Below are 25896 nucleotides of genomic sequence, written 5' to 3' on the forward strand. Positions count from 1 at the left end.
GGACATAGGCCTTTCCTCTATTAGCATGTCCACTCCCCTCTTAAAGCCCTCCAAGTTGGCAGCCATCACCACATCCTGGGGCAGGGAGTTGCACAATATAACTATGTGTTGTGTGAAGAAATACTTCCTTGTATCTGTTTTGAATCTCTCACCCTCCAGCTTCAGCAGATGACCCCACGTTCTGGTATTATGATAGAGGGAGAAAAGCTTCTCCCTGTCCACTCTCTCCACACCATGCATAATTTTACAGACCTCTATCATGGCTCCCCTTAGCCGCCTTCTTTCCAAGCTAAACAGCCCTAAGCATTTTTACCACTCCTCATTGGGCAGTTTCTCTAGTCCCCTGATCACAGAGATCAGCTCCCCTGGAGAAAATGGCTGACTTGGAGGGTGGACTCTTTGGCATCCCCTCCCTGCTGAGCTCCCTCCTCTCCCAAAGTTCCACCCTCAGATCTCCAGGAATTTCCCAACCCGGAGCAGGCAACCCTAGCTGAGCATGCTCAGTTTACTGAAGGGGGGGGGTCCTTTTTGTTTTTTTAAGCAAAATTAAGAAGTAATGATTCTGTGTCTGCTTCAATTGCATTTGCAATTACAGAGAAAAAGCTGGTAGGCTGAGAGGGGCTGAGCGGCATGTGAACAACCCCCATGCCCTCCTCCGGGATTCTGTAAGCATTCAGGCGTTCCAGCAGACTGCTGCTGTTACTACATGCCTCCTGGAAGGATTGCCTGGAGGTTGGCAACCCTACATGACACAGTTCTGCACCTGTTGTACTTCTGGCTGAAAACCATGGGGAACTCAACTGTACAAAATCCTCCAGGGCACTCCCAAACAAATTGGTAAGCTAAGGCTCCACCATTGCTTGGGAGCAGGTAGTATTGACATAACTCACTTCCAAGTAGGTTTGCCAGGTCCCACTTCGCCACCGGCGGGAGGTTTTTGGGGCGGCGCCTGAGGAGGGCAGGTTTTGGGGGGGGGACTTCAATGCCATAGAGTCCAATGGTCGAAGCAGCCATTTTCTCCAGGGGAACTGATCTCTCGGCTGGAGATCAGTTGTAATACCAGTAGATCTCCAGCTAGTCCCTGGAGGTTGGCAACCCTTCTTCCGAGTAAACATGGAAAGGCTGTGACCTTATACGTATTCAGTGGGGCTCAGGACCATAGAGTTAGAAGGGGCCACACAGGCCATCTTGTCCAACTGCCTGCTCAACGCAGGATTGTTATTTATTTATTTATTTTGCAATTTATATAGGATTAGCCTAAAGCATCCGTGACAAGTGTTTGTCCAGCCACTGCTTGAAGACTGCCAGTGAGGGGAGCTCACCATGTCCCTAGGTAGTTGATTCCACTGTTGAACAACTCTTACTGTAAAAACCTTTTTCCTAATATCCATCTGGTACCTTTCCGCTCATAATTTAAATCCATTATTGCGAGTCCTATAATCTACTGCCAAAAGAAACATCTCCCTGCCTCCTCTAAGTGACAGCCTTTCAAATCATGTCTCTGCTCAACCTCCTCTTTTCTAGATTGAACATTTCCAAGTCCCTCAGCCTTTCCTCGTAGGGCTTAGTTTCTAGGCTCCAGATCATCCTTGTCGCTCTCCTCTGCACCCGCTCCATTCTGCCCACATCCTTTTTGAAGCGAGGCCTCCAGAACTGCACACAAGACTCCAGGTGCAGCCTGTCCAATGCAGTGTACAGCAGGACTATGACATCTCAACGATTTGGATGCTATGTTTCTGTGGATACGCCCAAGACCACATTAGCCTTTTTTGTCACTGCATCATACTGGCTGCTCATATTTAACTTACAGTCCGCCCGTACTCCAAGATCTTGTTCACACACACTGCTACCCAGAAGTGTATCCTCCATCCACTATAAGGCCGGGGGGATTTGTACTCATCCAGTGCTGCCAGGTGCCTCTCAACAACCTCTCCATGTCAATCAGCAGCCCGAACACTGTGCCTTGCCTACTACCATCTTTAGATGGGCCTGTTCTCTTCTCCAGGGGAAAAATGAGGCCTAATAGGCATTGAGCCTTTCTGCTTTATCTCTGTACGAGTTTCTCCTAGTTCACCCAATACTGGGCTTATCACCTCTTTTATCTCACGTTTGCTCCTCACGTATCAAGTTTTTCTTGCAGCGAGCCTCCCTGGCCAGCCTCAGCTCACTCTGAGCTTTGACCTCTCTGAAAAGTAAACAGGTGCAGGATCAATCCGTAAAGTTTCCAGGTCTGCTTTCATAACATAAGAGCAGCCTTTCTGGATCAGACCAGTAGTCCATCTAGTTCAGCATCCTGTCTCATAAAGGGAGCAATCCTAAGCAGATCTCCTCAGAAGTAAGCCCCATGTTAGTCAATGGAGCTTACTAGCAGGGAAGTGTTCTTAGGATTGCAGCCACGGTGGCCAACCAGCTCCTTTGGAGGTCCAACAACAGGGCATAGAAAGTGAGGCTTTCATAAGATCATGAGACGAGCCCTGTTGGATCAGACCAGTGGTCCATCTAGTCCAGCATCCTGTCTCACACAGTGGCCAACCAGTTCCTCTGGAAAGCCACACGAGCACATGAGCACACAAAGCTGCCTTCTACTGAATCAGACCCTTGGTCCATCAAAGTCAGTATTGTCCACTCAGACTGGCAGCGGCTCTCCAGGGTCTGAGGCTGAGGTCTTTCACATCACCTACTTGCCTAGTCCCTTTAACTGGAGATGCCGGGGATTGAACCTGAGGTCTTCTGCATGCCAAGCAGATGCTCTACCACTGAGCCACAGTCTCTCCTTATCAAGAGGATACCCAGCCTGCCCCTGGCTCCCACCACGAGGTTCCCACAATCAGTGGTGTCCACTGTTTATGCTGGGAGCCTTGCTAAAGGAGACAGACTCCCAGAGCCAAATAAAAAGGGCATGGAGGCCAAGGGCTTCCCCTCATCAGAACATCAGAAGAGCTCTGCGGGATCAGATCAGTGAGCGTCCATGTAGTTCAGCATCCTGTCTCACGCAGCGGCCAACTAGTTCCTCTGGAGGGCCAACAACAGGGCACAGAGGCTGAGGCCTTCATAAGGACATCAGGAGAGCCCTGCTTGATGTAGTTCAGCACCTGTCTCACTCACCGGCCAGGCTTTCAGGCTAAAAACTGGCACACCTCGTGTTGTCTGTTTTTATGCAGTAGAAAAGAGCAAGAGTCCAGTAGCACCTTAAAGACTAACCAAATTTCTGGCAGGGTATTTTGTTAGTCTTTATGGTGCTACTGGACTGTTGCTCTTTTCTGCTGCCAAAGTCAGACTAACACAGTTACCCAATGTGATCTGTTTTTATCGTCTATGTTTTTCATGATGGGCTGTTTATGCTGGCTGCCAGTACCTTTTAGAGCAGTGGTTCCCAACCTTTTTTTGACCACTAGGACTTTTTTGTTCGGTGCAGGGACCCCAAGGTTCAAAATAAAAATTCCGAGAATTTGAAAATAAACTTTAATCATAACTGTTAGTTAAACATTAAACTTAGAATAATATTTGAATATTTTTTTATAATAGAGAACTTTTAATTGAAAATATTAATTTATTATGGGTTTATAACTTTGTTTTGCAGACCTTAATTTAGTTCTCGTGGACCCCTGGGGGTCCCCGGACCCCTGGTTGGGAACCAGTGTTTTAGAGCCAGCATGCTGTAGTGGTTAAGAGCGGTGGTTAGGAGTGGTGGCCGCTAATCTGGTGAATTGGGTTTGATTCCCCACTCCTCCACATGACCAGTGGCCTCTAAATTGGAGAACCAGATTCCCCTCCCCTCCGCATGTGCGGCAGACTCTAATCCGGAGAACTGGGTTTGAATCCCCACTCCTCCTCCACCTGAAGCCAGCTGGGTGACCTTGGGCTAGTCACAGCTCTTTTAGAGCTCTCTCAGCCCCACCTACCTCACAGGGTGTCTGTTGTGGGGAGGGGAAGGGAAAACGATTGTAACCCGGTTTGATTTTTCTTTAAGTGGTAGAGACAGCCAGCAGATAAAACCCAAGTCTTCTTCTTTTGTAAGCTGCCTTGGACAGATGCTTGGAGAAGCGTCATACAATTTCTCCCCCCGGCAAATAAATAAACTTTCTAAATCAAGCTTGATTTCCAGCCCTCTTGAGCTGGCTGGCCAAGTGGGGTGGGGGAGATGACCAGCGCCGCCCCCACCCCCCGCCGGCTCTGAGAGCAGAGCGCTGATTGCGGCCGGAACGGAAGTCGGCCGGAACGGAAGTCTCCTGCCTCCTGGCCGAAGGGGGGGCTGCTTTAAGCGAGGGACCAAGATGGCGGCGCCCAGCTCCGAAGCCGCCGCGCCTCTCCCGGAGAGCGAGGAGGGAGATTTGGGCGGCAAGGCCAAGTCGCCGGCCGTCACCCCGCAGAAGATCCGGGAGCTGATCGATGGGGGCATCGCTCCGGAGGAGGCCGGCCCGGAAGGGTGAGGCAGAGCCCAGCCGCAGAGTCCAGCCGCTCCCCTCCCCCCCCCCCTTGGAGCCGCTCGCATCCAGCCACGCAGATGCGAAGCGGCCCTGGTCTCTCTGCCCGCGCTCCTCCGGGCGGGGAGCGGCATCTCCGCCTCCCCTTGCGCCAGACGAGAGGGTCGCTAGGGTTGCCAACTCTGGGTTGGGGAATACCTGGAGATTTGGGGGGGGGACCCTCGGGAAGGGCAGGACCGCAGTGGGGTATAATGCCATTGACGCCGCCCTCCCAAGCAGCCAAAACAGGTCTTGCGAGTTTTTAAAAGTACTGGAAACTGCAAAAACATGTTTGACCTCACTAGGACAGAGGGAGGGAAAACAGGTCCTTTGTGCCATCTTCAGCCCTTTAAAATATACTTAGAATCATAGAGTTGGAAGGGACCACCAGGGCCATCTCGTCCAACCCCCTGCACAATGCAGGAAATTCACAACTACCTCCCCCCCACACCCCTAGTGACCAGAAGATAGCCAAGATGCCCTCCCTCTCATCATCTGCCTAAGGTCACAGAGTCAGCATTGCTGACAGATGGCCATCTATTCTAGCCTCTGCTTAAAAACCTCCAGGGAAGGAGAGCCCACCACCTCCCAACGAAGCCCGTTCCACTGAGGAACCGCTCTAACTGTTAGAAAGTTCTTCCTAATGTCTAGACGGAAACTCTTTTGATTTAATTTCAACCCGTTGGTTCTGGTCCGACCTTCTGGGGCAACAGAAAACAACTCGGCACCCTCCTCTCCATGACAGCCCTTCAAGTACTTGAAGATGGTTATCATATCCTCTCTCAGTCTTTTCCTCTTCAGGCTAAGCGTACCCAGCTCCTTCAACCTTTCCTCATAGATTAATGATTAAGGGACTAGTAATGATTAAGGGACTAGAGCAACTGTCCTATGGGGAGCGGTTAAGACGCTTAGGGCTGTTTAGCTTGGAAAGAAGGCGGCTAAGGGGAGACATGATAGAGGTCTATAAAATTATGCATGGTTTGGAGAGAGTGGACAGGGAGAGGTTTTTCTCCCTCTCCCATAACACTAGAACACGGGGTCATCTGCTAAAGCTGGAGAGCGAGAGATTCAAAACAAATAAAAGGAAATATTTTTTCACACAACGCATAGTTAAATTGTGGAACTCCCTGCCCCAGGATGTGGTGATGGCTGCTAGCTTGGAGGGCTTTAAGAGGGGAGTGGACATGTTCATGGAGGAGAGGGGTATTCATGGTTATTAGTTAGAATGGATACTACTCATGCTGCATACCTATTCTCTCTAGTATCAGAGGAGCATGCCTATTATTTTGGGTGTGGCGGAACACAGGCAGGATGGTGCTGCTGCAGTCATCTTGTTTGTGGCTTCCTAAAGGCACCTGGTTGGCCACTGTGTGAACAGACTGCTGGACTTGATGGGCCTTGGTCTGATCCAGCAGGGCCTTTCTTATGTTCTTATAGGGCTTAATCTCCAGACACCTCACCATCATTTTCTCCAGGGGAACTGATCTCTATCGCCTGGAGATCAGTTCTAATTCCAGGAGATTTCCAGGCCCCACCTGGAGGCTGACAACCCTATTAGAAAAGCCTGGGGAAAGCTGAAACAGAGGAAAGCTGAATACCGATTCGGCAATCGGCTATCCAACTTCGGCTTTATTCCCAGTTTTAATATTCGGCTTTAATTAAATCCAAAAGAAGCAGAAAAGGCCTCTTGTAGGTTTATTTTCGGTTCGGGTTTATCGATATGCACAACCCTAGTGACTAGTATGGGAGGAGGTGGTCTTTCAGGAACCCCTGACTCCAAGCCCTTCAGGGCCTTCAGGGTAAGAACCAGCACTTTGAATTGTGAAGCCAGAGGGATTGGTGAAATTGAAGAAGAAGAAGAGTTGGTTTTTATATGCTGGCTTTCTCTATCACTTAGGGAAGAATCAAACCGGCTTAAAATCACTTTTGCTTCCCCTCCCCACAACAGACACCCTGTGAGGGAGGTGAGGCTGAGAGAGCGCTAAGAGAGCTGTGACTAGCCCAAGGTCATCCAGCAGGCTGCATGTGAAGGAGTGGGGAAACCAACCGTGTTAACCCGATTAGCCTCCGCCGCTCATGTGGAGGGGTGGGGAATCAAACTCAGTTCTCCAAATCAGAATCCGCTGCCCTTAATTACTACACCACACTGGCTTTGAGCAGAAACTTGGTCCTGTTGCTATCACGAACAGAAAAGTATCCAAATTATGTTATGGTTTTCATTTCAGCAAGGACACTTCTGCCCTATCGGATGCCACGAATGGACCCTCCCCGATTGACGAGGTGCCTTTTGAAGCCACCAGCAAAGAAGCCTTCTTCAGCAGAGTGGAAACGTTCACCATATCCTTTTTTCCTGTTACTGAAGCGACCGTGTTGGTGATGAGGGACCAAAACAATGGAGGTCCCTGATAAGCAGGAGCTTGATCGAGGGGTGGGGGGGGTGGATCACTTTGGAAGCTGGCAAATGGGCAGGGCTGAGAAGACAGTGAAGGAGCCAAGGTGGGCAAGACAGTGTCAGACAGGTGGCAACAGGGAAGAATTGGCCGCGGATAAGTGTTACCCAGAGTTGAAGAGATAACAATAAAGCCAAGGCCAATGGTACACAATAGGTAAAAAGATTGTTTTATTATTCAGAAGAGAAATTCCCTACGCTTTTCGCCCAAGGGGCTTCTTCAGGGGGATTTGTAATATATAATTTAAAAATACATTACTGAGTTTATACATGTAAATATTTGATTAAAATTATACAAGCAAATAAAACTATATTAAAAGTATTCTGACTTTTAATATCATGTTTTGTTTCTATAATAAAGTGTTTCATTTGTTTGTTTAATTTTAAACAAATATTTACTTGTATTAACTCAGTAAATGTTTGTTTAAGAACATAAGGAAGGCCCTGCTGGATCAGACCAAGGTCTATCAAGTCCAGCAGTCTGTTCACACAGTGGCCAACCAGATGCCTCTGGAAAGCTCACAAGCAAGACGGCTGCAGCAGCATTATCCTGCCTGTGTTCCAAAGCACCTAAGATAATAGGTATGCACCTCTGATCCTGGAGAGAATAGGTGTGCATCATAAGAACATAAGGAAAGCCCTGCTGGATCAGACCCAGGCCCATCAAGTCCAGCAGTCTGTTTGCACATTGCCAACCAGGTGCCCCCAGGAAGCCCACAAACAAGACAACTGCAGCGGCATTGTTCTGCGTGTGTTTATATATTACAGATTCCCCTGAAGAAGCTCCTTGGGTGAAACATGTAGGGAATTTCTAATCTGAATAATAAAAAATATTTTTTACCTATTTTGCGCCATGGGTCCTTGGCCTTATTTTTATCTCCTGTTACTGGTGTGACCCCTTTTATTTCTCTTAGCCAGAGTTGAGGCCAATTTCCCTTGGAAAGGTGAATCAGCTCATTAGAAGGCCGAGCTAGGTTGAGGCCTGGGAGAAACCTAAAGGAGAATACTGGGCAAAGTTTGAAATTTGGTGCCAGGTAACGGGAAAGTAGCTCAGGAGAACAAACCTTAATACAGGCCACAGAAGATTTATTTCCCTCTGGTGTCCTTAATTCAAGCACTCTCTCAAATGGGCCGGCAAGCCCCACGAACTGTCCCCCCTGATCTGCGCCAGATACGGATGGACCAACGTCGAGAGTGACATGTTGAAATGTGCCAGCTGCCAGGCCTACCTGTGTGCCAGTCTGCAGCTGGCTTTCGACTTCAGCAAATGTAAGTATTGCAGAATCTGGCAATCGTGCTTCTGTCGGCATGGAATTCAAGTAGTAGAAAAGTTAACATCCCGAGAACATCTAAACAGCTATGTGCTAGCTCTGATAGCTGAGAACAAGGGATTGAGCATATCTTGGTGATGCCCTGTGAACCCTCAGAAGCATCAAGGTGTGTAGAGCAGGACTTTTGTGAGGGCATCGTGGCCCTGGCGGAGTAGCGGAAACAGCCTGCATGTTACAAAAGAGGCAAAATAAGAATATAGGGAAAGCCTTGCTGAATCAGGGCAAGGCCCATCAAGTCCAGCAGTCTGTTCACACAGCGGCCAACCAGGTGCCTCCAGGAAGCCCCCAAACAAGACAACTGCAGCAGCACCATCCTGCCTGTGTTCCACAGCACCTAATTTATTCTGCATGCTCCTCTGTTCCTGGAAAGAATAGGTATGCATCATGACTAGTATCCATTTTAACTAGTAGCCATGAATAGTCCTCTCCTCCACAAACATGATCATTCCCCTCTTAAAGCCTTCCAAGTTGGCAGCCATCACCGCATCATGGGGCAGGGAGTTCCACAATTTAACTGTGGTCCCCATTTGTGCAGTTCCTGCAGCTCTACTCTTAGTACAGATTTTTCAAAAAAGGGTTTGCTCCAAATGTGCCCAGCTCCGGGTTTGTTTGCCTGATCTGTCACTCTGGCAAGGAGCTGAGAGTGGTAGACACAGCTGCCGACTGCAATAGAACACGACGCTCACTTTTGTCCTTTTGCCTTGTGGGGTAGGTCAGTATGATCTCGCTTCACCCTTTCTGTTTCAAGAGTGCAGAGCGACTAACATAACACAACCCTGGGAATCTGATGGACGTAGGACTGACAGACTTGGATGTAGCAGCCCAGTAAGGGTGGTATGGAATCAGGAAGTAGAAAAATTAATTGGGGCTCCTGTGATTCCTTTTTCAACTTGCTACATTTTTCTGCTTTCAGGAGGGTAGCCGGTGTTGCCTTGCAGTAGAAGAGCTAGATTCGAGTCCCGTAACACCTCAGAGACAAGATTTTGGGGATATAAGCTTTCGAGAGTCAGACGTCCCTTCATCAGATAGAGCCCTCCACCCCTACTTGGGAGCCATGACACACGAAAGCTTATGCCCCCACAAACCTGTCTAGGAATATCTGCTTATATATTTTTCCCATCAGGAGCTGCTCCTTATTGCTTGTTTATTATTATGGTAGCCCGGAAACCGGACTTAGAAGCAACATTTCCCCAAAGATTTTGCATTAGATATGGTGCCTTGAAGAACAAGTTAGACAAGAAGTGTGACCTTTCCAGTGACTACAGACAGTGATTTCATCAAATGTTTCACTTTTGGGGCATTACAACATTTCTGACTGTCTCAAATCTAACTAAAAAATGACTGTACGCTGTTCAAAGCCCTGGGGCCCAGGGAGAGCCATGTAGTTCAGTACTGTAGCAAACAAGTTTTTGTGGTTTCTTCCTGCCTCCCAGTTCTGCTGTATCTGACATAACTGTGACTAATGAAACAGCTCACTTTGCCTGTTCCTCTTCCGCAAACAACTTGATTTCTTTAGGGCAAATACCATGTTCTGTCACTAGGTGATGCTGTACTGGTGTTTAGTGCCCTTGTCTGCCCTCAGAAGCTATATAACTCAATCGTGACACCTTGTGTCAGAATACAGCGCTACAACCATCAAAATGTGAACAGGTGGGTGGTATCTTTCAGAGGGTACACACTTTAATAAATATGGCCAGTGACTCTTCTTAACCGATATCTCTGCTTCCAAGAACGCACACACACAGAATTCACTGAGCCAGCATGTGTAGTGGTTTAGGAGCGGTGGTTTGGAGCGGTGGAGTCTGATCTGGAGAACCAGGTTTGATTCCCTACTCCACATGAGCAGGGGAGGCTAATCTGGGGAACTGGATTTGTTTCCCCACTCCTACACATGAAGCCAGCTGGGTGACCTTGGGCAAGTCACATTCTCTCAGCCCCACCTACCTCACAGAGTGTCTGTTGTGGGGAAGGGAAGGTGATTGTCAGCCAGTTTGAGTCTCCCTTAAGTGGTAGAGAAAAGTCGGCATATAAAAACCAACTCTCCTTCTTCTCTCCCTTAATTACTACAGATATCTCTTTAAACAGCTGATTTTAAATAAATTGTTATCTAGGATTTTGCTACCTTGCAGATTACTAGAAATTCTGTTTCGGGTTCTGTCCAGTTCTGCTTTTTAATTTAGCTGCTTAACAATGTATTGAGAATATTTCTTTCCCCAGTGTTCAGGAAGTGTGTTTTGCTTTCCAGACAAGGAGAGGTGTTCAGAACTGAAAAATGCCTTGTCAACTGCACACGAGAAGTTCTGTTTCTGGCCAGATAGTCCCTGCCCAGGTAAGCAACGGGGCACCTGGAGGGAAGCGACAGAACAAAGTCATGCCAACCCATAGCATTAGAGACCCAAAGGGGCAAATTCACTCCTGAAACCAGCAGCGTCCCAGAAACTTTATTAGAAATGTAAAGATCTATTAACTGCCAGTGTAGTATAGTGGTTAGAGCGTCGGACTAGGATCTGGGAAACCCAGGTTCGAATCCCCGGTCTGCCATGGAAGCTTGGTGGGTCAGTCACAAGCTCTCAGCCTAACCCATCTCAGAGGGTTGTTGTGAGGATAAAATGGAGGAGAGGAGAACGATGTAAGCTGCTTTGGGTCTCAGGCAGAGGTCTTTCAGATCCCTACTTGCCTGGTCCCTTTGACTTAGAGATGCTGGGGATTGAACCTGGGACCTTCTGCATGCCAAGCAGATGCTCTACCACTGACCCATGGCCCCTCTCCATGGCTCTCTGGGGTCTCAGGCAGAGGTCTTTCATATCACCTAGTTGCCTGGTCCCTTTAACTGGAGATGCTGGGGATTAAACCTGGGACCTTCTGCATGCCAAGCAGATGCTTTACAAACTGAGCCACGGCCCCTCCTCTTCCCCTCCCAGTCTGAAGCCTGGTCTGGCAGGCTTGGCGTGGCCTTTCCTTCAATGTGGGCAGTGGCCAGGGCAAAAGATCTGGCTGCCCATGGTGAGGGCCTGTCAGCAAGTGGAGCTGCCTTCTACTGCCTGCCCAAAGGTCTGTCGAGGACGGCGTTGTCCGCTCGGGCCGGCAGCAGCTCTCCAGGGTCTGAGGTCGAGGCTTTCCACATTGCCAGCTTCGTTGTCCGTTTTTCAACCGGAGGTGCCGGGGGTTGAGCCAGAAACCGCCTCCGACCCCTAGCCACAGCCCCTTCAGTCGGCAGACCTTTGCCTGTTTTGCTGTCGCTTAGATCGGTTTGCCGTCCTGCTGGTCGATGAACCCCTGGCCCTTCTCGGTGACTTCCTGGAGCGCTTTCAGAGCCTGTGCCAGTTGGAGCTTCAGCTGCCCTCCCTGAAGCCGGAAGATCTGAAAAACATGGTGAGGTCTCGCACCGTCGGCACTCCTGTTTGGGGATGCTGAACCGGGGTGGGGTGGGATTGAGAGGGCCTGAATAGGGGTGGTGAACGGGGCGTCGTGTGTGTAAACTCTCCATCTGCTTACTTCCCCCCTCCCTAGTCCTTGACGGAAGAGAAGATCAGCCTCCTGCTGCATCTGGTTGAGGAAGAGCTTGACCGCAAAGCAGAGGGCGAGAAGACGGCAGCCAAGCGCCCTTCGGATCTTCTCCTGGTCCACATCCCTGCCTGCGTCTTGGCCCTCTGCGGCTGGACTAGCAGGTACATAAATGACCAGAGTTCCAAGACAGCTTGTAAAGCTCACTTAAAGCTTGCCTGGACTCTGTCTTGGGGCCCCTTCCCAGGCTTACACAGTGGGTGGCCACTGTGTGACCAGACTGCTGGACTTGATGGGCCTTGGTGCGATCCAGCAGGGCCTTTCTTATGCTCTTATTTTTGGACATGCAAGTCGGAGCCGGTGTCACACAGTGGCCGAGAACCAGAGCTCAATCCAGAAATCCCCTCGTTCAAATCTCACATCAGTCACACGCAGACTAGATGGACTTAAGCAAGCCACTCTCTCAGCCCCCACTCACCCACCTGACAGGGCCGTTGTGATGATGTTGGCCCACCTGGCAGGGCAGTTGTAAGGATTACGGAAAGATAATATGTGTGGGTAAAGTGCCGAAAAGCCACAGCCGACTTACAGTGATCCCTTATGGAGTTTTCAGGGCAAGATAATATGTAAATGCTGGGTATTAATTATTATTTCTGTTTACATAAAATCTAGAAAGTGATGGTTTCACTATAAGGAGTCTGTACCCATAACTTTAGAAATTGGTATCTGGCACAGAATCCAATGTCCTGAGAGTCTCTGACAATTTTTAAACAAGGGAGAAGAAGAAGAGGTAGAAGAGTCAGGTATTATACCTTGACTTTCTCTGCTTTTAAGGAGTTTCCAACTGGTTTACAATTGCCTTCCATTCCTCTCCCCACAACAGCCATTTTGCGAGGTATGTGGGGCTGAGAGAGTTCTGAGAGAACTGTGACTAGCAGGCTTCATGTGGAGGAGTGGGGAACCGAACCCCGTTCTCCAGATTAGAGTCTGCCGCTCATGTGGAGGAGTGGGGAATCGAACCTGGTTCTCCAGATTAGAGTCCGCCCCTCATGTGGAGAAGTGAGGAATCGAACCTAGTTCTCCAGATTAGAGTCCACCGCTCCAAACCTCCGCTCTTAACTACTACACACCTGCAGAGAGTCCCAGCCCTGCGGATTGAAGACCGAGCAGGGTCTGTACCCAACCTTTTTGAGCCTGCGGGCACCTTTGGGATTCTGACACGGTGCGGTGGGTGCTGGCATAAAATTGCTGCCACAAAATGGCTGCCGCAGGAGGTGGAGTCAGCCAGCAATGGCCGCCCCACCTTACCTTCAGTCTCGCAGTGAAGATCCTTGTGCTGTAGCTGACGCTGTCCTGATGGGTGATGATTCATCGGCCCTCTACCCATTTAACATATTGTTAGTTGGGTCTACAGCAGGGGTGTCGAACTCATTATGAGGGCCGGATAGGACATAAATGGCGCTTGTCCGGGTCAGGCCAGGCCTCACTAGCCTTGGTCAGGACTAGGGTGGGGGGTGGCTACCTTGTCTGGCTTGTGGGCCGGATAAGAGTTCTCAAGTGGCCGGATCCGGCCCCTTGACAGTATGTTTGACACCCCTGGTCTACAGGCTTTTTTGAATCTGTTGGGGTGTATGTGTTGTGTTCAAATTCTATACACTTTGAATGCTTATCCTTTGGTCCCCGACAGTCTTTTCTCCCCTTTGATTTTTCACTGCGCAGTCCTTTTTCCGGATCCATCCCTCTCCCCCTGATCACCTGTTGCCGCTGCATGCGGAAGGTGGGGCTTTGGGGTTTCCACCAGGTGGAGTCCGCAGCGCCTGAGATGGACCCACCCACCAGCCTGATAACCATGCCCACCAGTCTTACCGACGGGCGTTCCGACAAAGTGCCAACAGTCCCCACCTCCCCACGTCGGATGATTACCCGGAGCCAGGATACCACCCTCCCTCTAGGCTCTGAACAGGTAGGCCTCAGGTGCTTCCAGATTTAAACCATGGTTTACATCACTAGTCAGAAAGACTTGATTTAAATCATGGTGTTCTACATAAAGACTTGTGGAGTATTCTGCTCTAAAGGTTTAACATAAGAACATAAGAATAGCCCTGCTGGATTAGACTGAGGCCCATCAAGTCCAGCAGTCTGTTCCCACAGTGGCCAACCAGGTGCGTCTAGGAAGCCCACAAACAAGACGACTGCAGCAGCATTATCCTGCCTGTGTTCCAAAGCACCTGATATAATAGGCATGCTCCTCTGATCCTGGAGAGAATAGGGATGCATCATGACTGATATCTATTTTGACTGGCAGCCATGAATACCCCTCTTCTACATGAACATGTCCACTCCCCTCTTAAAGCCTTCCAAGTTGGCAGCCATCACCACATCCTGGGGCAGGGAGTTCCACAATTTAACTATGCGTTGTGTGAAGAAAGGCTTCCTTTTATCTGTTTGGAATCTCTCACCATCCAGCTTCAGCAGATGATCCCGCGTTGTGGTATTATGAGAGAGGGAGAAAAGCTTCTCCCTGTCTACTCTCTCCATACCACGCATAATTTTATAGACCTCGATCATGTCTCCCCTCAACCGCCTTCTTTCCAAGCTAAACAGCCCTAAACAGGTTTCAGTTTCATTTTTACTGCTTGCCCCTCCCTGCTCACACTGAGCTCCTGGTGCAGATCTATTCCATTCCAATCAATCTTTCATTCGATGCACTTCTTGAAACTTAGTACTTAAGAGGTAAGGGGTTGATTCCGTGTACGTAGAAGAGGCATGTTGTCTCTGCAGGCACAAATTAACAGTTTTGAGAACTGCTAAACCAAGCATCTGTGATAATATCTTCTAGATAGAAAAATTGTCCAAAATAATCTTGCGAAACCTCTGGAAAAGCATGACATTGTGAATGGATTAATGGAATTCATTTACCAAAAAATTTAAACATGGCATGAACATACAGCCTCATGCTACATAATTAAAAACAAATCCTTATTTCATGATGAATAGCCTTTGGAGTATAATGTATCTTAAATACAAACTATCTTTAGATGGATTTCTCCTTAAAAAGCATTTTTTAAACAATCCGATTTAAATCAAACTTCTGATTTAAATTTTAAAATATTTATTTATTTGTTTAAATGATTGATTTTAATCCACCCTGGGTCCATCAGTCCCTCTCAAAAAGGAGGAAAATCCATCAACTGACTAGATTCAGGGTAGTAGAAGAAGAAAAGTTGTTTTTTATATGCCGACTTTCTCTACCACTTAAGGGAGAATCAAACCGACTTACAATCGCCTTCCCTTCCCCTCCCCACAACAGACACCCTGTGAGGTAGGTGAGGCTGAGAGAGCTGTGAGTAGTCCAAGCTCACCCAGCTGGCTTCACAGGAGTGGGGAAACAAGCCTGGTTCACCAGATTAGCCTCCACCGCTCATGTGGAGGAGTGGGGAATCAAACCCAGTTCTCCAGATCAGAGTCCACCTTTCCAAACCACTGCTCTTAACCACTACACCATGCTAAAAGGTAAAGGTAAAGGTCCCCTGTGCAAGCACCGGGTCATTCCTGACCCTTGGGGTGACGTCACATCCCGACGTTTCCAAGGCAGACTTTGTTTACGGGGTGGTTTGCCAGTGCCTTCCCCAGTCATCTTCCCTTTACCCCCAGCAAGCTGGGTCCTCATTTGACCGACCTCGGAAGGATGGAAGGCTGAGTCAACCTTGAGCCGGCTACCTGAAACCAACTTCCGTCGGGATCGAACTCAGGTCGTGAGCAGAGCTTTTGACTGCAGTACTGCAGCTTAACACTCTGCGCCACGAGGCTCCTATGCTGGCCTTCCAAAAATAAAAAGTGATGGCACGGGTTGTAATGTTCTCCTATAGTTTTATAAATAGAAATCTTAAGGAATTGTCCATGGTAGATCAGATAAAAGGGTCCATCTAGTCCAGCATCCTCCTACCAACAGAGACCAAGCACATGCTTCTGGGAAGCCCACAAGCAGTTCACCAAGACAACACCAGTCCCCTGTTCTTTGCCCCCAACCCCCCGGTATTCCGAGGTCTTGCCTTTGAACATGGGGGTTGCAGTTAACTAGAGCCATATTCATGAAAGATGGGTCAAATCCTCTGGTGTTGTGGGGTTTTTTTTAATCGCCTGGGCTAGTGGTAAATGCTATAATTTAGTTAATTTATTTTTATGGAAGAAGAAGAGGTTTTTATATGCCGACTTTCTCTACCACTTAAGGGAGAATCAAATCGGCTTACAATCACCTTCCCTTCCCCTCCCCACCACAGGCACCCTGTGAGGTAGGTGGGGCTGAGAGAGTGTGACTAGTCCAAGGTCACCCAGCTGGCTACCACTTAAGGGAGAATCAAATCGGCTTACAATCACCTTCCCTTCCCCTCCCCACAACAGGTACCCTGTGAGGTAGGTGGGGCTGAGAGAGTGTGACTAGTCCAAGGTCACCCAGCTGGCTTTGTGTGTAGGAGTGGGAAAAGAAATCCAGTTCCCCAGATTAGCCTCCGCCACTCATGTGGAGGAGCGGGGACTCAAACCCGGCTCTCCAGATTAGAATCCACTGCTCTTAACCACTACGCCACACTGGCTCTCTCTCATAACCTCATCTACGAGGCATTCTGGGCAGTGTGGTGGGTGTTGTCTGCAAGCTGTGAGGGTTCCCAACCTTCCTGTGCAAACTCCATAAAATCACTTGCTCAGACTGTCATGCAGAAACAAGGAACTTTATTGGAAGCTTCAGGTAGTACAGGCCTTACACTGGTAAAGTTGCAAGTGAATACAGTTTCACAAAGACAGAATTATAACCCCTACAGGAAAGCAGATGTCAAACGTATGTTATGGGAATCTACGAGATAATTGTGCATGGTACAAGAACATCAAAGACCTCAGGGAACTCGTTAGACTATCTACCCACCAAGGCCACAGCTGGCGGGAGGGAGTCAGAGAGAGCAAGGGAGGTGGACGTGGGAAGAGACATTCCAACCTGGGCCTGACAGCCCCAGCGCCTGAACCAAGGAAAGGCAAAAGGCCTGGACCGCTTTTACGAGTTCGGGGGGGGGGGGGGAACCACGCCAGGCAAAGGCATACAGACCCTCACACAAGTTGCCAAGGAAAGTGATTCCTAAAATTCCCCAGGTGTCATTCGGTGAGTTCACACGAGCACAGTCATCACTTTATTAGCTACGTTGTCAGGTGATGGCTTGCACGTGTGAATTGGCTGTTGTTTGTATGTGGGCAGAGCATGTTTCAAAGGAGGCTGTTTGTGGATTCGTCTTTGAAGAGTCGTTTGGTATTCCTGTCTGAGGATGCTTCTTGCTCGCATGATATTCCTGTCTGAGAATCCTCCTCGCTCCACTGCTGTACAGCTCTGAGCATGAAATCTTTTCCTGCTGTAGCCAGTCTCCCTGTACTCTGAAACCCTTGCAGCAGGCTCCTGTCCTTGGTGGTTGCTGGGGGTGGAGAGAATAATTTTTGTTCTTCTTTATTGTGGGGTCCCTGCTTCTCTCAGGGTACGGTAAAGCTGGCTGACTCACGCTTTCTTGTGCCTCCTTTCTGCACTCAGCAGCCTGAGAAGAGCCCGTCCCCCGTCATCAGCCGCATGCGGAGCTGGGATAGCTCGAGCTCCAGCGAACGCCTGGACGGAGAAGCGGCTAGCCCCACCACCCGCAGCCGCCCCGTGACCCGCAGCATGGGGCAAGGCGAAGTGTGCGGCCTGGGCACCGACGTGCCATCCAGCCCCCACCGGAAGGCCAAGAGGGCACGCCTCTGCTCTTCCAGCAGCTCAGTGAGTATGTGATATTGTAGAGTCATAGAGTTGGAAGGGGCCAAAGAGGCCATCTAGTCCAACCCTCTGCTCAGTGCAGGATCATCCTAGAGCTTCCCTGACAAGTCTTTGTCCAGCCTCTGCTTAAAGGCTGCCAGAGAGGGAGGAGCTCACCACCTCCCTAGGCAGCCAATTCCCCTGTTGAACTACTGTAAAAAACTTTCCTGATTTCCAGCCGGTACCTTTCTGCTCGCAATTTAACCCCATGATTGCGAGTTCTGTCCTCTGCTGCCAACGGGAACAGCTCCCTGCCCTCCTCTAAGTGACAGCCCTTCAGATACTTCAAGAGAGCAATCGAGTCCCCCCTCAACCCCCTCTTCTCCAGACTGAACATTCCCGAGTCCCTCAGCCTTTCCTTGTCGGGCTTGGTCTCCAGGCCCCTGCTCATCCTCGTTGCTCTCCTCGGCACCCGCTCCATTCTGTCCACTATATTCTAGTCCAGTAGCACCTTAAGAGACCAACAAGATTTTGGGGTATAAACTTTTGAGTCAAACTCTCTTTGTCAGATACAAGTCGGGCCTTTAAAGGTAAATGGAAGAGAGCGAGGGGGGGCATGCACCATCATAACCCCGGAGGCAAGGCCTGTCTGCAAAGCACTCCATAGAATCATAGAGTTGGAAAGGCCCATGCAGGTCATCTAGTCTATGCAGGATCAGCCTAGAGCATCCCCGACAAGTGCTGGGAGCTCACCGCCTCTCTAGGGAGCTGATTCCACTATTGAACAACTCTTACTGTAAAAATATGTTTCCGAATATCCAGCTGGTACCTTTCCGCCCACTACTTAAACCCATTATTGCGAGTCCTGTCCTCTGTTGCCAACAAGAACATCTCCTTTCCCTTCTCTAAGTGACAGCCCTTCAAGTACAGATGCAAAGAATTTGTTCAGCTACTTTAGCTACTAGAAGGGAAAACAGGGAGCCCCTCGCACAGTGTTCCTTGTGCTTCGAGACCCTTTTAGCTTGAGACGCCCCCCGAGGTCAAACGCGGGATCTTCTGCCACTGAGCCCCAGCCTTTCCTCATGATGGGTGGGGGGGAGTCTCTCCTTCCTCCCTTTGAGCTCTGCTCCTTCTCTTTCTCCCATTATTTATTTATTAACTTCACGTATACCTGGCCTCGCTCCTCAGTGGGGCTCCAAAGCAGCTTTCTCCTCTTCCATTTTATCCTCACAACAGCCCTGTGAGGTAGGTTAGGCTGAGAGAGCATGACTGGCCCAAGGTCACCCAGCAAGTTTCCATTGCACGAGTGGGGCTTCAAACCCACAGGGGAGGGACCGTGGCTCAGTGGTAGAGCCTCTGCTTGGCACGCAGAATGTCCCAGGTTCAATCCCCAGCATCTCCAGTTAAAGGGACCGGGCAAGTAGATGATGTGAAAGACCTCTGCCTGAGACCCTGAAGAGCTTAGGGGAGAGGCTTTGGCTCAATTTGTAGAGCATCAGCTCGGCATGCAAAAGGTTCAATCCCCGGCATCTCCAGTTAAAGGGACCAGGCAGTAGGTGACGTGAAAGACCTCTGCCTGAGACCCTGGAGAGCCGCTGCCGGTCTGAGTAGGCAGTACTGACTTGGATGCACCAAAGGTCTGATTCAGTATAAGGCAGCTTCATGTGTTCATTTGAACCCGGGTCTCCCCGCTACGAGTCCGACACTCCTAACCGCTACCCCACACTGCCTCCCTCAGGATTCATCTGCCCGGAGCTTCTTCAGCCCTGAATCCCAGCACCGTGACTGGTGTCCTTGGATCAACCAGGTGAAGGAGATGGAAACCTCGGAGAACAGCGAGGACCAGACGGACGGGATGCCGAGGAAGGCGGATCTCGGCTGGCAGGCGGTCCTGAAGGTTCTCCTGGCTTCCAAGCAGACCGACGGGCTGGCGGAGACGGAGTCAGAGGTGAGAACTCCTCCTTCGGCCTCCGGGGCACGGTGGATCCCGTGCAGACCCCGCGTGGCCCTTGCCTGAGTGCTCGCAACAGGCCAATGGCGGAGCCAAAGGAGGAAAAACAAGGCCGCAGTGCAGAAAGGTATAGTTTTATCCACCTTCGCTTCTTCAGTAGGATCTAAAAGAATACAAATAAAAACAAGAACAAACGTACGTTCTTTGAAAACGATTTAATAACCTGGTCAAAGACCGTGCACTCTGAGCATGGACAAAGTGCACAAATGTATACTGAACCATACAGATAGCATAGAGGTGCAATACACAACTGGAGAAACAATTCTTTGCGCCCTGGTATAATACTGTACAATGCCCTGACCTGAACGGCCCAGGCTAGCCCGATCTCGCCAGATCTCAAGCTGCTGGATCAGAGAGCCAGCGTGGTGTAGTGGTTATGAGCAGGGGTTTGGAGCGGTGGAGAACCGGGTTTGATTCCCCCACTCCTCCACATGAGCAGCGGAGGCTAATCTGGTGAACTGGATTTGTTTCCCCGCTCCTACACATGAAGCCAGCAGGGTGACCGTGGGCTAGTCACAGCTCTCTCAGCCCCACCTACCTCTCAGGGTGTCTGTTGCGGGGAGGGGAAGGGAAGGTGATTGTAAGCTGGTTTGATTCTTCCCCGTGGCGCAGAGTGGTAAGCTGCAGTACTGCAGTCCAAGCTCTGCTCACGACCTGAGTTCGATCCCAACAGGAGTCAGTTTCAGGCAGTTGGCTCGAGGTTGACTCAGCCTTCCATCCTTCCAAGGTTGGTAAAATGAGTACCCAGCTTGCTGGGGGTAAAGGGAAGATGACTGGGAAAGGCACTGGCAAACCACCCCGTAAACAAAGTCTGCCTAGTAAATGTCGGGATGTGACGTCACCCCATGGGTCAGGAATGACCTGATGCTTGCACAGGGGAACTTTACCTTTAAGTGGTAGAGAAAGTCGGCATATAAAAACCAACTCTTCTTCTAAGTGGGGTCGGCCCTGGTTAGGACTTGGATGGGAGACCACCAAGGAAATCCGGGATTGCTATGCAGAGGCGGGCAATGGTAAAAACCACCTCTCTCTGTCTTTCGCCTTGAAAAACCCTACAGGGTGTCCACAAGTCGGCTTTGACTTGATGGCACTTTACACACACAGTACTGTATTATATCTGTAGGGTTCTGTGTACACTTTGTACATGCTCAGAGTACGCTGTCTTTTACCATTTTTAATTGTTTTTTTTAACAACATACGTTCTTGTTTTTATTTATATTCTTATAGATACCCCTGAAGAAGTGTAGGTGAAATGTGTTGGGGTCGCATAAGGAAATAAAGCTATTCCTTTTCCTGTTGCACCTTTTTGTGTGTGTGTGTCTCTGAATAGCCTACCTGCCAGGGGCATTGCTCAAACTGCTGGGGTCTTCCCCTGGTGTGGCCTCCTGGCACTAGGATTTGGAGGTTGACTGCTTCTGAATGTGGAGGTTCTCTTTAGTCACCAAGTCTAGTAGCTCTGAATACACCCAAACCCAGAAGTAACTAACTGCTTTCTCCACATGGATGCAGAGCGTCACACGTTTTTTTTTCCTCTCTCTCTCTCTCTCCCCCACCCCCATCACACTATAGAGCCTCTCTGTGAAGTCCCGCAAGGTGTTCCGAATCTTCCGACAGTGGGAAGCGGCCTGTTCCTCCAGCCTTTGATGATGTCAAGGAAATTAGCATGCTGGGCGGGACTTCCATTTCTTTCCTTTTTTAATCAAAAAAGACTGTGCTCCGCATTGGAGCCGAGGCCGTCCTGGGAAAAACCCCGGTTCCTCGCGGCCCAGGCCAATCTTGGAGGGCCGCACTAACAGCCAGAGGAGGAGTGTGTGGAATCCTCGGCCGTCAGCTGCCATTTTCCTTTCCCCTTTGGCCTCCCGCGGGTGTTCCCGGAAGTCTGCGCACTGGCTTCCACCAGCTTGTGTGCTCCTGCCCTTCGTGTGTGGGGAAATTCCAGGGGTTGCTCTCTTTCGAACAGGGCGCCGCTGCGTTTGTGCAGGAAGGAAGGGAAGACGGGCAGCTGCTTGTATCGCGTATCGGGGTACTTCCGTGTTATCAATTTCTTTCGCTGTCCCACCCCTCTTGCAAGGAATCCTGGGAGCCACAGACGCAGTATCGGACACATCATTCTCAAAACCCACACCAAACGACTGTTCCCAGCATTCTGTGGGGAGAGGGGAGAGTTTTATGGGATTTAAAATTCATTTGTACTGTGAGCACAGTGTTCGTTTTCAGTCGAGACGTCTGTTTTCTCTAGTTGATCTCAGGGCCAGGCTTTGTGTGATTCTGGAATTCTTGAGCTGGGACATCTGTAATTTGGCCCTGGTGGGGATGGGGTGGTGGTGTTGCAATATACGTCAGGACTGAGATGTGGGGAAAATTGGGGGCAAACAGCATGGAGGGTGAGAGCAACCCCCGTCCCCGAGTGACTTTTAAGGGCCAAATGCCACGTCCGGCATTCTAATCAGGGAGCTCCAGCATGGCACACAATTTGGCCTAAAACCGGTTCACCGTACGCCACCTTCATGATCACCGCTGGTTTGATATTAACTGTCAATAAAACATATCGCTGTCTTTTTATTTTTATAACCTCGGCGTTGTTCTTGGGCACAGAGTTAGCGGGCATTCTCATTCTCTTCTAGGAAACCTTCGTACCCCTGATCTTGTGTGGGTGTTAAGTGCCGTCAAGTCGCTTCCGACTCATGATGACCCTGTGAATCAATGTGCTCCAAAATTCCTGATCTTACCAACTAAATTTTGCAGTTTGAAGTCCCACAGAAAATAGAATTTCAGCCGTCTACCAGTCTGAGGTGTACTTGTGTGACAGAAGTTAAGGTGCAGCTTTTTGAGGATAGAGCAACAGAAGCCAAATACTGTTACATGCACGGGTTGGTTGTTTTTTTTGAGGGGCGTGTGTGCAGATTTTTGTCTTTCCTAAATAAATAATAACTTAAAAGATACAGTTCTGGTCACCACACCTAAAAAAGGATATTGCAGAGCTTGAGAAGGTGCAGAAAAGAGCAACCAAAATGATCAGGGGACCAGAGCAACGGCCCTATGAGGAGCAGTTAAAATGCTTAGGGCTGTTTAGCTCGGAAAGAAGACGGATAAGGGGAGACATGATAGAGGTCTAAAAAATTATGCATGGTATGGAGAGAGTGGGCAGGGAGAAGCTGTTCTCCCTCTCTCATAATACCAGAATGTGGGGTCATCAGCTGAAGCTGGAGGGTGAGAGATTCAAAACAGATAAAAGGAAGTCTTTCTTTCCAAAAAGCTTTTGACAAAGTCCCCCACCAAAGACTGCTAAGCAAACTTCATAGTCACGGGATAAGAGGACAAGTCCTCTTATGGATTGAGAGCTGGCTGAAAAATAGGAAGCAGAGAGTAGGAATCAATGGTCAATTCTCACAATGGCGGGATGTGAGCAGTGGGGTGCCTCGGGGATCTGTGTTGGGACCGGTGCTTTTCAACCTGCTCATCAATGACCTGGAGTTGGGGTTAAACAGTGAAGTAGCCAAGTTTGCAGATGACACCAAATTATTTAGGGTGTTTAAAACAAAATCGGACTGTGAAGAGCTCCAGAAGGATCTCTGCATACTGGAAGAATGGGCATTAAAATGGCAAATGAGATTCAATGTGAGTAAGTGTAAAGTGATGCATATTGGGACAAAAAATCCCAACTTCACATATACACTGATGGGATCTGTGCTGGCAGCGACAGGCCAAGAAAGGGATCTTGGAGTGGTAGCGGATAGCTCAATGAAGATGTCAACCCAGTGTGCGGCTGCTGTAAAAAAGGCAAATTCCATGCTGGCTATAATTAGACGAGGAATAGAGAATAAAACTGCTGATAATATACTGCCCTTGTACAAATCTATGGTGAGACCACACTTGGAATACTGTGTACAGTTCGGGTCACCACACCTAAAAAAAGGCTATTACAGAGTTTGAGAAGGTGCAGAAAAGAGCAACCAAAATGATTAGGGGACTAGAGCAACTGCCCAATGAGGAGCGGTTAAGACGCTTAGGGCTGTTTAGCTTGGAAAGAAGGCGGCTGAGGGGTGACATGATAGAGGTCCATAAAATTATGCATGGTTTGGAGAGAGTGGACAGGGAGACGTTTTTCTCCCTCTCCCATAGTACTAGAACGCGAGGTCATCTGTTGAAGTTGGAGGGTGAGAGATTCAAAACAGATAAAAGGAAGTATTTTTTCACACAACACATAGTTAAATTGTGGAACTCCCTGCCCCAGGATGTGGTGATGGCTGCCAGCTTGGAAGGCTTTAAGAGGGGAGTGGACATATTCATGGAGGAGAGGAGTATTCATGGTTATTAGAATGGATACTACTCATGCTGCATATCTATTCTCTCTAGTATCAGAGGAGCATGCCTATTATTTTGGGTGCGGTGGAACACAGGCAGGATGGTGCTGCTGCACTCGTCTTGTTAGTGGCTTCCTAGAGGCACCTGGTCGGCCACTGGGTGAACAGACTGCTGGACTTGATGGGCCTTGGTCTGATCCAGCAGGGCCTTTCTTATGTTCTTATGTTTCTTCACACAACGTATAGTTAAATTGTGGAACTCCCTGCCCCAGGATGTAGTGATGGCTGCCAACTTGGAAGGCTTTAAGAGGGGAGTGGACATGTTCATGGAGAAGAGGGGTATTCATGGCTACCAGTCAAAATAGATACCAGTCATGATGCATACGTATTCTCTCCAGGATCAGAGGAGCAGGCCTATTATCTGAGAAGATGGGCAGGATGGTGCTGCTGCAGTTTGTGGGCTTCCTAGAGGCACCTGGTTGGCCACTGTGGGAACAGACTGCTGGACTTGATGGACCTCAGTCTGATCCAGCATGGCCTTTCTTATGTTCTTAAAAGCTCCGATTCTCATTGAAGGCAGGTTTCTAAACCAAATAAATTTTTATTTTATTTGTTATTTATAGTCCGCCTTTCTCACTTGGACTCGAGGCGGATTACACCGAGTGAGTCAGTATAATTGACAGATGGGACATTCAATAAACAGTCCAGTAGGATTAGGGTTGTAGAACCAACGAGAAATCTAAAAACAGAACGGAAGCAAAGCGTAAGTATTAACGTGACACGTTAAATCATGCAAAATTACATAGGAGAATCCTACTTACAGCAAGGTATACACAGCAGTACAGACAGTACAGTACAGACAGCCCTTAATAATTTATCCAAGTAACCTTGTGAATCATTTTGTACAGTGCAACGCTAAAAAGGTGGATGCCTTGCTGGGAGTTATATGGGATGAGTTTGAAAACAGAACAGCCAGTATCATAATGTCCTCTGGGGCAGGACCACTGGGAATGCTGTGTACCCCTCTGGTTCCCTATTTCCCTCCCCCTCCCCAATCCCATGAATGGTATAGAGTTGCCAGCCCCGGGTTGGGAAATACCTGGAGATTTGCAGGGTGGAGCCTGAGGAGAGCGGGGTTTGGGGAGGGGAGGGGAGGGACTTCAATGGGGTAGAATGCCGTAGAGTCCACCTTCCCAAGCAGCCGTTTTCTCCAGGGGAACTGATCTCTGTCGCCTGGAGCTCAGTTGTAATAGCGGGAGATCACCAGCCACCACCTGGAGGCTGGCAACCCTAATTATACAGCTAGGACAGCACAAACGAAGCAATTCAGCACTCGCATTCAAGGAAAAAATACTAAAGTGTACGGGGGGTTTCAGTTGAGAGAAAAATATGTTTTATGTTATATGTAGTCCTTTCTCACCAAGGATGCAACAGGATGGAACATTGAACAATACAAAAGGACTCGGGTGGCAGAAATATGGAAGAGCTGAAACAAAGCATCAGCATTAACATGACATGTTAAATTATGCAGGAATTAGAAGAAGAATTTGTTTTTTTTATACCCCGCTTTTCCGTTAAGGAGTCTCAATGTGGCTTACAATCTCCTTCCCTTCCCCTCTCCACAACAGACACCTTGTGAGGTAGGTGGGGCTGAGAGAGTTCGGAGAGAACTGTGACTGGCCCAAGGTCACCCAGCAGGCTTTATGTGGAGGAGTGGGGAAACCAACCCGGTTCTCCAGATCAGAGTCCGCTGCTCTTCACCACTACAAGTACGTAATATACACAGTATATTCTTCGTCGTCGTCTTCTTCATAGCTGTCTTTCTGTCTTCTCAGCAGCCTAGATGCGGGTGGTACTCCGAAACCCAGGTATCTCATGCCTACAGCAACGGGATCCTTCCTTGACCCACGCTTGACAGATAACGCCTCTTGCAAGGGCAGCAGCATCTTGGCAGACGGGAGGTTCTTGATGTCGAGCAGCTGTTCTGCTTGACAACCGTTCCTCAGCTCCTCCCAGGTTTTAGCAAGCAAAAGGCAGAAAGCCCAGCTGTGTGACTCGCTGCGAAGATAG

The 25896-nt window shown here is 49.2% G+C and overlaps 2 protein-coding genes across 2 annotated transcripts in view; both read left to right on the forward strand.

Moving 5' to 3' along the window:
- UBE2H (ubiquitin conjugating enzyme E2 H) overlaps positions 1-25896 on the forward strand; it is a 95894-nt gene that overhangs the window by 1486 nt on the left and 68512 nt on the right. The window lies entirely within an intron of this gene.
- ZC3HC1 (zinc finger C3HC-type containing 1) lies at positions 4274-19528 on the forward strand. Its single transcript, XM_056846630.1, has 9 exons — positions 4274-4426; positions 6689-6799; positions 8030-8181; positions 10489-10572; positions 11488-11615; positions 11754-11911; positions 13467-13710; positions 17314-17535; positions 19250-19528. Exons 1-9 carry the CDS (start codon positions 4275-4277, stop codon positions 19526-19528), a joined length of 1530 nt encoding a protein of 509 aa, XP_056702608.1. The 5' UTR covers position 4274.

Source organism: Euleptes europaea, chromosome 3 (genome assembly GCF_029931775.1).
Source record: "Euleptes europaea isolate rEulEur1 chromosome 3, rEulEur1.hap1, whole genome shotgun sequence".
Taxonomy (NCBI): Eukaryota; Metazoa; Chordata; class Lepidosauria; order Squamata; family Sphaerodactylidae; genus Euleptes; species Euleptes europaea.

Bases quoted from the DNA above. Each gene is read 5' to 3' on its own strand.
- ZC3HC1 (XM_056846630.1), top strand. From the start codon at position 4,275: ATGGCGGCGCCCAGCTCCGAAGCCGCCGCGCCTCTCCCGGAGAGCGAG. The intron at 11,912-13,466 runs GTACATAAATGA...TTCACTGCGCAG, and splicing joins CTCTGCGGCTGGACTAGCAG to TCCTTTTTCCGGATCCATCC. The intron at 13,711-17,313 runs GTAGGCCTCAGG...TTCTGCACTCAG, and splicing joins TCCCTCTAGGCTCTGAACAG to CAGCCTGAGAAGAGCCCGTC.